Raw genomic sequence first — 10,457 nt, forward strand, 5'->3', positions numbered from 1 at the left:
TTCCGATCCAGAAACCAGTCAAGGCTGAAACTCAGATTCTGGAAAGGTCAGTTCAGTCCTCTGTGCTTAAAGGAGTCCTCTCCCATAGATGGTCCCTAGGTATGACTCACGTGGTCGTTGTTGTAGTGATCACCAGGTTTTAAGGAGGGAAGGGACTTTGCACAGCCTTGTGACATGAAGTCTTTGGGCTAAGAGCTCTTTCTTGCCTAAAGTACCACAAAACTATGAAACCAGGAATTTTGTCATAAGTTCTCCTGGCCTCAAAACATGAGTCTTGAACATAGTGCTGGTTTCTCCAGTGTCTTGCTCTGTTAGTGGGGCAGGGAGTTCTGAGGAATGTTTTTTTTTTGAACTCTAATAGATAGAAAAATTAGAAAAGCTTTCAGACAAAGAAGCTTCTTTTAGATCTGAAATAGCAGCACCACCTTTAACCCAAAATATAGGTAAAATAGCAATTGCTTTCATCCTAATTGGATATGGTACGAAGTTAGATCAGCTGAGAAAAGAGGTGGTGGACTGTGGAAAATGTGAAATAAAGTTATTGTCACTATGGGAAAGAGAGGAGCAGGTAATCTATTGCTTGTTGGAACATGGTGGTATAGTTGGGGTAGAGATTATGAAAGGAGATTGTCCTATATGATAAAACCATTACTTATATTGTATCCAAAATTTTTTTGTATGTAGTGGAATTGCAAACTTTAATAGGCTCCTTTTCAGAAGGCACCCTCCACTCAGTGTCCCTCTAAGAGATCAGAAGTAGAGAGAGTTCATTTAAAAATCATTGTCCCACTGATGCCTATTTGTCTTCAGTAAATTGTCAGTGTGAATTCATGCTGATATTTAATGGTTGTTTAATTTCATTCATATAGTTTACGAAACACTTGCATCAGATGAAGTATATCATGCTGTGGGAAATGAATGGGCAGGACCTACAGATGCTGATAATACTCTTCAGAAGACATATATTGTGGAGCTTAAGAATATTGTCAATTCTGCGTTTGTTTCTTAGGTGTGGTCTGTTCTTTCTCGCACATACCAGTTTACAGAGAATTTGCTTCTGATGATAGCCTTAGCAATGCTGGAGCTATGTGTAACATTCACCTCAGGGAGCCAGATTCTGTAATAGAAAACATTTTTTGTCCATTGTTCTCTTGTAATAAGCAACATACAGAATGGTGAGATGTTCACTTATTCATATGCCACTAGATTTTATCAGGGAATTATTTGCTGGTTTGTGGCTTGTACTTGCAAATTATCAGAATTCATCTTAGTAAAGACTTTTGTATTTAGCTACACCTTATTTGGGGCTATTAATTTATAAAGGATGTGCTTTATTGTGTTACTTATAGTGTTCAGCTTATTGATTTTATGGATGTAATAGATCTAATTTGAACTGGTGTATTATTGCTTTTAGCGTTGTAATGCTGTGTAGCATAGAAGCAGAAAATAACACTTGCAGTTTGAGGTCGGAATTAAAAGTTTATTGATGATCACTGCTGTTGGAAATGCTAGAGAAAATATCAGAGGCTTTTTTATTGGTTGGCTTTTTGTCTGTTTTGAGGGTGTGTAATTACACATTTAATTACTGTATTTATTATGGCCATTTTCTTTCAGGAGTACCAGCCTTGTAACACCAACACTTGTCCAGAGTTAAAAAAGACAACTCCTTGGACACCTTGGATGCCAGTCAATATTTCGGACAATGGTGGTCACTATGAACAACGTTTCCGATACACCTGCAAAGCACGCTTGCCTGACCCAAATTTGCTAGAAGTAGGAAGGCAAAGGATTGAAATGCGTTACTGTTCCAGTGATGGCACCAGTGGATGCTCGACAGATGGTAAGCAAAGCTGGAGTGGCTGCGTGGTGCCTCCTGCTAGTGAGGTGTCTGCAGTTCCATTTTCAGCACAGACTGGAAGTTTTTGCTTGATGGTGTTTTCCGTAACAGAACTGATAATGAAAAGGAGAACATGGTGACCACAACAGGGAATCTAGCTTCTGTTCCTTTTGGATGTAGCTTCATCACTGAGAGTAATCAAGTGTCTTTTACCACTGATTATGAGATTTGCCAGGTTATTTTAATATTCTTTACAGTAATCTGTGAGCCATGACATGGCAACCTGGTTCTGTCACCTCCTTTCAGATTTTTTCTGGAAAAGATTTTCTAAAACATAAATGTATTTGATAAATATTTAGCTAGAGTATTTAGTATTGATGCTGAGAAGAAATTTTTGGTCGGTAATTCTAAAGCAACAACTCTAAGATTCATACAGTTGTCCAATTAAATAAGGAGTTTATAAACTGGATAATTCTATTACAGAAGTTCACGTTATGCTGCTCCTAGCAATTTAAAGTTCTGATTATTTCTTAAATGGAAAACCGAACTCCCTCAAAATCTTTTCAACTTTAAATGACTTCTTTAAATTAAAATTATTTTAATTTCAGAATTTTGTCCTTTCCCTATCAGAAATACATAGTTTTTAATAAATGATATGTGTATGTATATAAAAAATAAAAACTAGGAGAACTTCTGATAGTCACTCTAATTTTATTAATACATTTCATTAATTATCCACTTTTATTTACATATCTGTGTCTTTTTTAGTATTATATTTTAGTTATAAAATCTAAGGAAAAACTGATTTTTAATTATTATATTTTAATATTTTTATACCTGCTTTCCACTACATAGCCTTTTGTATCTTCACAACATCCAGGTTAGCAGAAAAAATGCATAACTGAAAGCATTTGGTTTATCTAAGGCTGTGAATAGACGATGGTTTCTGAGTGCTTGGACTTTCTCAATATTTTTTTCAGACAGACAACTATTGTTAAAATCTGTGTTAAGCATTTCCTGACTGTATTGGGTTTACATGGCAAGGTTTTGGTAGTGAGGGGGCTGCAAGGGTGACTTCTTTGAGAAGATGGTAGAAGCTTCCCCATGCCCTTCACCTTATATAAAACCTTCATGGATTCACTTGACATCTGCGCCTCTTTGGAGAGGGCAGGATGTTAGTAAATTTATAAAGAAATACATAGTAGTGAACTGCATGAAATAATAAAACAAAGCCCATGGTAATGCAAACAAGATTTATTTGCATATTCAAGATCCTTCTCCACAGAGCTGCTTCTAGATGGTTAGCCTCAAACTACTGTTGCACAGGGTTGTTCCTCCCCAGATGCAAGCCTTTGCATTTCCCCTTTTTGAACTCCATGAGGTTCCTCTGCCTAGTCGAAGTGCGACATCAGCCTCTGGTGTATCAGCCGCTATTCCCAGTTTTGTATCATCAGCAAACTTGTCCAGGTCATTAATGATGGTGTTAAACAGGACTGGACCCAGTACTGGCCCTTGGCATGCAGCACTAATGACTTTTTGTATGACTGATCGCAACCCCCTGGGCCTATTCGTTCAACCGGTTTTCAGTCCATCACACTTTCCACTTACCTAGCTCATACTTTGATGACTTATCTATCAGGTGGTTAATGGGACTCAGTGTCAAAACCCTTGCTAAAGTTTAAGTGACATCCACTGTTCTCCCCTCGTCCGTTAAACTAGTCACCTCACTGTGGAAGGCTGTAAGGTTGTTCAAGGAATATATAGTACTGTATTTCCAGAGCATAAACTAATTTTGCTACTTTTCATGTCATTAGTGTCAAAATGTTAAATTTTTTTTGCTGTGCAGTTTCTTCCTGAAGGGAAAATGCCCCTTTATGAATGCTATGCCCCTCTATTAATGCTGTGGATTTCTGTAAATTTGTGAAAATACTGCTCCTTGTAATAATTCTTTTTTAATGCTTTGGAAAGAAGAAAACACAGGGGAGAGCTATTGCTGCAGAAGAGACTCCACACTGTGAAGATTCTTTAGAATATTCTTCTGTTTCAGAGCGGAAGTACCTCAGATCTTTCCCTTAGAAGATTACACACACACCCCTACTCCCCAGTTTAAATCACAAGAAGTAATGGCAATTAAGGTCACACATTTTCTTGAGGACTGAAAAAGCTGTACCTGTCCTGCAAAAATGTCTTCAGAACATCCTAGTATTGGTATAAAGTGCTGGACACTGCAGTGTTTCCTTTTTGGAGTTGAATATATGCCATGTTTCTTGAAATGCTGCTTTTAATATCTGTAGTAGAATCTGGCTCAGCAGGAGAGAAATAGTTACTGTCTATAATCACTGGAAGTTTTTACCAATTTTTAGCCATTTTTATGTTGCTGGTCTGATGTTTTCATATAAATTTCAACAGTTCCTTATTACAAGTATTTCTGCATCATCATTCCAATATTGCCTGTTGTTATCAAGTGTTGAATAACACTTTGTGAAGTCTCATCCCTGAGTAGTGAAAGTACTCCTCAAGGCAGGACTTAATGTGCTATTACTAATGCTATAACCACAGGTAGAAATAAGGTGAAATTGTTTCAATACTGGACACTGAAAACGAGTGGCTCCTCCGTTCTGGTTACCCAGAGTACCGGTCCTGTTCGGTCCAGGACTCTTCTTAGGCAGACTCTTCACAGTAGTACTTGTAGCTGTTTTCAGTATGTGATGGTCATGGTCATATTCCTGTTAGAAGCCTGGGAGTAAATTTGAAGAGGAAAAGATTGTTTCAGGATGAGTTACTGTTTTAATTCAATATTGTTTTTTCAATCCTTATTTTATTAGGATTGTCAGGGGATTTCTTGCGTTCTGGACGATACTCTGCTCATACTATCAATGGTGCCTGGTCACCCTGGTCTCCATGGTCTCAGTGCAGTCGTGACTGCAGTAGAGGTATACGGAATCGCAAACGAGTCTGCAGCAATCCTGAGCCCAAATACGGAGGACTTCCTTGCCTTGGCCCATCTCTAGAGTACCAGGAATGCAACATTTTGCCTTGTCCAGGTAAGAGTTAAATGAAATAAGTATGTGAAAATAAAATAACTCATCTTCAAGGCTGTATGTTGCAATAGTTGTTTTCTTTAATTTTTTTAGCTGGTAGGTCTGGAGTTTGTTTTGGGTTTTGAATAAACTACAGCTCAAATTTACCTATATAATACAAGCGGATTTGGATAAGATTCCCATGTGATGTCAATCAGTTTATCATCAACAGTATTAACAGTTATGTCTTTTTTCACTGGGCAGAATTTAACTTTAAAATATGATTTTAATAAGTAAACTGCTAAGAGAAAAAAAGACATAAGAAATTTGGCAAGACATGAGAAATCTGGCCTGGCATTTATTTAAACTTAGAATGTCATTTTCATCATGCAGGTGTTAGCTTATGAGCATAGAGCCTTCAGAAGATAAGGTTCAGGACTGATCGACAAGCTTGATGATAACTCAAGCAAGTCAGAAAGATTGTTCTTGGAGTCTTCTCCTTCACTGAAAGTTTTTTTATGATTCTATGAAAAGGATTACAAGTAGAATGTATATTTTCAAGAACCTTCTTTGGGTTATAAAACGTTTTATCTTAGATATTTGAGGAAAAAAATATCTTGGTTTAAGCCACCTCTCACCCTTTGTAAAAGACTAATAATAAATGCTTGAATGAAGTATTTAGATGTATGATAGCCTGTGAGGGATCACAAAGATCCTCAGCTACAGAACTACTTTTTGCCAATAATTATGAAGAAATATAAGGGGCCAAGTCAGATCCTAGATAAATCCAAAGAGAAAATGTGGCAAGCAGTAGATGTAATTGATTGTTTGGGGTTTTTTTCCTTTGAAACATGGGAGAGTAAAAAATGATGGCAGAATAAAGATTATCCATAAATTAGACCTGATTATAAATTCGTGGTAAGGGAATAAATTTTTATTAGAAAAGCATACTGTTGAAATTTAATTCTCTCAATTTTTAGTGAAAGTCGCAGAAAGTTAAATTGGTGGTCAAACATGAACATCTATTAGGTTGACGAGACCTCATCAAGAAAGTGGAGACATCAGCAATACGTGGGTGAAGAGCCTTTGCTCCAGTCCCACATGTACAAATGCGGCAAAGCCCACAGTGGGGAGAGGAGAGGCAACCAGAGGAGAGCAACCAGCTAGGGAAGCCATGGCTGGATCAATTTTCAGCCTTCTCATTAACCACTGTGCTAGGGACTGGGTTTAATTTCCTGGGTGCTTATATTTAGGACAGCTATATGAAGTAATTCTTACTTTAGCTATCTAAGTGAGTTTCTAAAATGTCTGTGTTAGGCTTTGATCACACAGCCCTTGCAGACGTTTATGAGAAATGTTGGTGTAGGTCTCTCATTGTAGCATTGACTATACCCTCCTCACATGGACTAAGCTGTAGTTAAAGTCGCAAGGACTGAGCAGCAGTAAACACGTCAGGCCCTTCTTGCCAGTGTGAGCATCAAGGAGGAAAACTGGGACTCAGCACAGTTCGTTCTTGCCCATGTAAATAAGTGAGGTGTAGCCGAAAAGGCTAAGCAACATGAGCAGCTTTTTGTTCTGACCACAACCCAAAAGTAATGGCTGTAATGCTAGAAATAAAAAATGCAGCAAAGAAGAACATGATGTTTTCTCAGATTTGCCTGAGCTCCATCACGGTAAAGACAGCCTCACCTGCTCCCTGCTGGCACAGAGCCGTTCAGTTACAGTCCAGTCCAGTCATAAGCCTTTCAGAAATATTCTGGTTAGTAGGAAGGGGCAAGATGGCAGCCAAAGAGAATCCTTCCTTCTAGTACAGGTTCAGGTTCTGCTTTGCTCCCTGTTCTGATTATCTGACAGGGTGGTGTCATGGTCAAAGTCTTTATGCTTCTAAATCAATTAATCTGTGCTCAGTGTCATCCTGGAAGATACTAAGTGCTTTGAAGGACTGACACAGTGGAAAAGCCCACAGACCAATCACCAAGAGTACATGGCTCTTTCATCCAGTTAAGTGTCTTACAGCATCATTTTAAAGATACTTATTAATATTAATGCACTGGTAATATATATTAAATATTAATAACCAGTAATTTATAGTTAAATGTGCTGCAGAAACCTAGAACTTTAAAAAATATTGAAGCCACCTCAAATCTGCCTTCAGCAGCTACTATTAAATCTTTCTTGAGCCTTCAGGGGAGAGAGTAAATGAAATTTCTCCCACAGCTCATAGCAAAGCAAATAGTCCACTGACGTGCAGATTGCTACAAGTCACTGGGCAGATTACTTTTCATTCGTAGTATTTGAAGGCTGAATATATAATAGCAAATTGAACAGTGGCAGAAAATTGCCAGAAATTGTACCCAGGCCCAGGAATATGATTTCTTTGTATTGTGCAAGTTTTAGAATGATCCCTCATACAATTTTGCCTTCCACTAACTAGCACTCTCCTAAATAATCTGCAGAAATGCTTTGGCAGTCAGTATAGGATAAGGCCTGTTCCCAGTACGCAATTTCCGTATGGCCAAACCGCTTTGAGGAGCCGGAGAATTTGCGCTATTCTCTTGCACTAGCAAATTACACTTCAGCCCTGTGCCTCGGCTCCTTTCTTATGGCTCAGAGATGTGGTGGATAGAGTTGAGCTGACAAGCATTGAACAGCCTCGGTAACTGTGGAAAGGATCTGTGAATACTCACAGACAATTCCGTTTTCCTTAACCTACTAGTACATGGTCAATATGAAAAGAAAGGAATATATGATCAGATATATTAGGATTTTTTTTATCCTTGGGGGCTTGTGAGATATTTACATTATGAAGAGAAATAGATGATGAAGTGTTGTTTGAATGGTAAATTCTGCAAATTTACAAATATTGCAGAAATTTACTAATGGACTTTTTTTCTTTAAAATACTAATAACCAAATGTAAGGAATTCTGTCCTAGTTCACAATATTACATGTCTTCAGTTATTTCTGTAGGAAAAGGCAAATTTTTCTTCATTTTTGTTTTGTGTTGTTTCATGTTGCCTTCCTTTATTCTATTCTGCATGGCGACACTTAATTGAAGGTGAGCTGAAAAGAGTTGAAAGCATAACTACATGAGCACCATTGAGTAGCACAGGCTGCAGAAGTTCCTGTTCCCTCTTCTCCTCGGAGCGTAGTGGTGGATCAGAGGGAGAGGACAGTTGCTGTCTCTTAGATTTGAAATTCTGATACTTCATGACGATATTTTTTTATTTTATCAGTTTCAGATTTTTAGTGTAGTAGTTTTAGTCTGATTTAGTTATGACATTTTGGCTCAGAAGACTGAATAAATTAATGTATCACTAAATGTGCTAATAACAACAAAGAGCTTCAGCTATACAAAACTCCGTGAAAGACTGCTGAAGTTATTTATGCATCCCCTAGAGCGTGTTATTGCTTGTTGTTTTTTTCTTCATTATTGGTTTGGGTTTCTTTTTCTCCTACTCCTTTTTTTTTAACTTGCAGTCATATTTGGCCACAAGGAAACAGGAATGTATTTAAAGGAACAGACAAATTTATCCTACAGTAACTTCCTAAATCTGGAGGGAAACATTACTCCTATCCAATAAAGCTTGTCTCTGAGGCTGCTGAAGCCCATCTCTCCACATGTATTGATCTCTCTAAGCTGCCTCTGTAGCCAGCAAGGAGAGGAGAGGGCTGAACTGCCCTTTGGAAGCAACTGTTGGTTTTCTAACTTAAAGAGTCTCAGTTACAGAACTGAACCCAGACTGATCCTTAGATTTTGTTGTTATAGTTTCCTTAGAAGCATTCGTTTGACTTCTGTGTTTCTGCACTGCACTGTGTTGGACTGCTTGTTTCATCCAGTATTGCTTTTATGATTAAAAGGTACCTGTAGCATCACAGAAACAAGACCTTGCCTTTGAAAACTATGATGTAAAAATTGCTCTTTCCCACAGTGAAACATACAGCATTATCCCACAAGATTAGGAAAAAGCAGTAGACTAAGTGATGTGGAATGGGACGATCCTCAGGTGCCTGGAAGGGATCTCTCTTGGATCTGTAGGCTGCCCAACACCCAGTGTTCCCTGATTTAACTTTTACTCAGCCACTGGGAAGCACACCACCTGCATTTCTGTGGGTGGAAAGGACTATTGCCCCTCTGTTTATACTCCCTCATCCATATAGAGAAGACTGAGCTCTCAGCATTTTTTATGCTTTTTTTGCTACACTTTCAAAAAGATGAACATGAAAAGTTATAAACCTAAAGGCATACTCCAAAAAAAACCCTCTTTTTTTCTTTTTCTTTCTTTTTAAAAATTTTGTTGGTTTTGTTTAAATTTGAAATGTGACCAGCCAGTGTATGAAAGAGCCTGCAATCCTATCTGTGTTCTCATGAAAGCAGGTGAGGTCAGTGTGTCTGCTCACACTTCCTCCTACTTCCTTGTAAAATCCAAAGTGCATAACAGGTTATCAAGTTCACTTAATTGTCTCTTGGAAACTCTCCAGTACTGTGGATGTTTTGACATGTCCCCAGGAGATCCCATTTCTCTGCTGTTTCTCCCTAGTACATGCTCTTTGGTATGGTTGTTTTTCTTTTGCATTATAGTGAAGAAATATTTATTAATCACAACAACAGCCTCTAGGGAAAAAGTTGTTTGCTTTACTATAAAGGAAAAAGCATATTTAAGAACACCCTGCTAGCTGAAGGGTGACTTCTTCCAAAAGGGACCAACCTTGATAATTGTCAGAAAAGACCTTTTGTGTCTTTCTTTGTGGAACTGCTTCAATGACTTTCTTTGTCCAACAGCTCTACAAAGCTGTTATGTAAAGAAACTGTAGTGACTGGAACTTTCCTTGCAGCTCTGTATAAGTTATAATTTCTCCTATAAGTAGCAGAGATAACATTAAGGACCCCATGATAAAAGGAAAAAAAAAAAACCCAAGAAAAAAAAAAAAACCAAACCAGATAGTGCTCTGTTGCTAAGCAACTTTACAGAGAGATGAAAGAAACCACAGAGCTCTATTTAGGTCTTGTAAAAACTCAAGCAGTAAATACCCACTCCTTTGATCTTATTTTACCGTGATGATGCTTTATCATCCTCTGTTGCTGAGAAGAAAAAGTTCTGGGGACAAATAAAAGAGGTAGTTACAATAGTTCTTGAAAGGCCTAGAGATTTAGGATGGCAGCCTGTCAGTAAATAGTCACTAAAAAAACTATAAAAGAGTTATAATTACACTGTCCATCTCAACCATGATCAAATCCTACGCTGTCTATTATATTGTGCCTGTCCTTTTCCATCTTTCTCAGGCCCACTTCTTCCTTTACATCCAAAGTCTTACAGTACAGCCATGATCACTGCAGTTGTGGAGCCTGGTGACATTCTTGGATGTCACATCAGTTTCTGTGTTCTCAGCCACCTATAGATAGATGGCAGGTAGCAGCTTCAAATGCATGTGCATTTGTAATTCTCACTCTAGACCGTTGAAAAATAAGCAGAAATTGTCAGGAGTCACTGTCTCCATTACAGTGAACAAGACACAAGTAATGTTTGCAGACAGTACATCTTCTGTCTAGGCAATTTCAGGCTGTCATTCTGTTTCGTGGAAGTCTATACACTGCAGCAG

At 38.1% G+C, this 10,457-nt stretch overlaps 1 protein-coding gene across 1 annotated transcript in view; it reads left to right on the plus strand.

Annotated features, from left to right (window-relative positions):
- Positions 1-10,457, plus strand: part of SEMA5A (sema domain, seven thrombospondin repeats (type 1 and type 1-like), transmembrane domain (TM) and short cytoplasmic domain, (semaphorin) 5A) — a gene marked incomplete at its 5' end in the record, with an annotated part of 116,660 nt that overhangs the window by 92,317 nt on the left and 13,886 nt on the right. The window contains 2 exons of the mRNA XM_010139676.1: positions 1,615-1,840; positions 4,663-4,881. Of these exons, the coding sequence (XP_010137978.1) occupies positions 1,615-1,840; positions 4,663-4,881 (445 nt within the window). The remainder of the gene's footprint in view (positions 1-1,614; positions 1,841-4,662; positions 4,882-10,457) is intronic.

Source organism: Buceros rhinoceros, unplaced genomic scaffold (assembly GCF_000710305.1).
Source record: "Buceros rhinoceros silvestris isolate BGI_N320 unplaced genomic scaffold, ASM71030v1 scaffold4197, whole genome shotgun sequence".
Lineage (NCBI taxonomy): Eukaryota > Metazoa > Chordata > Aves > Bucerotiformes > Bucerotidae > Buceros > Buceros rhinoceros.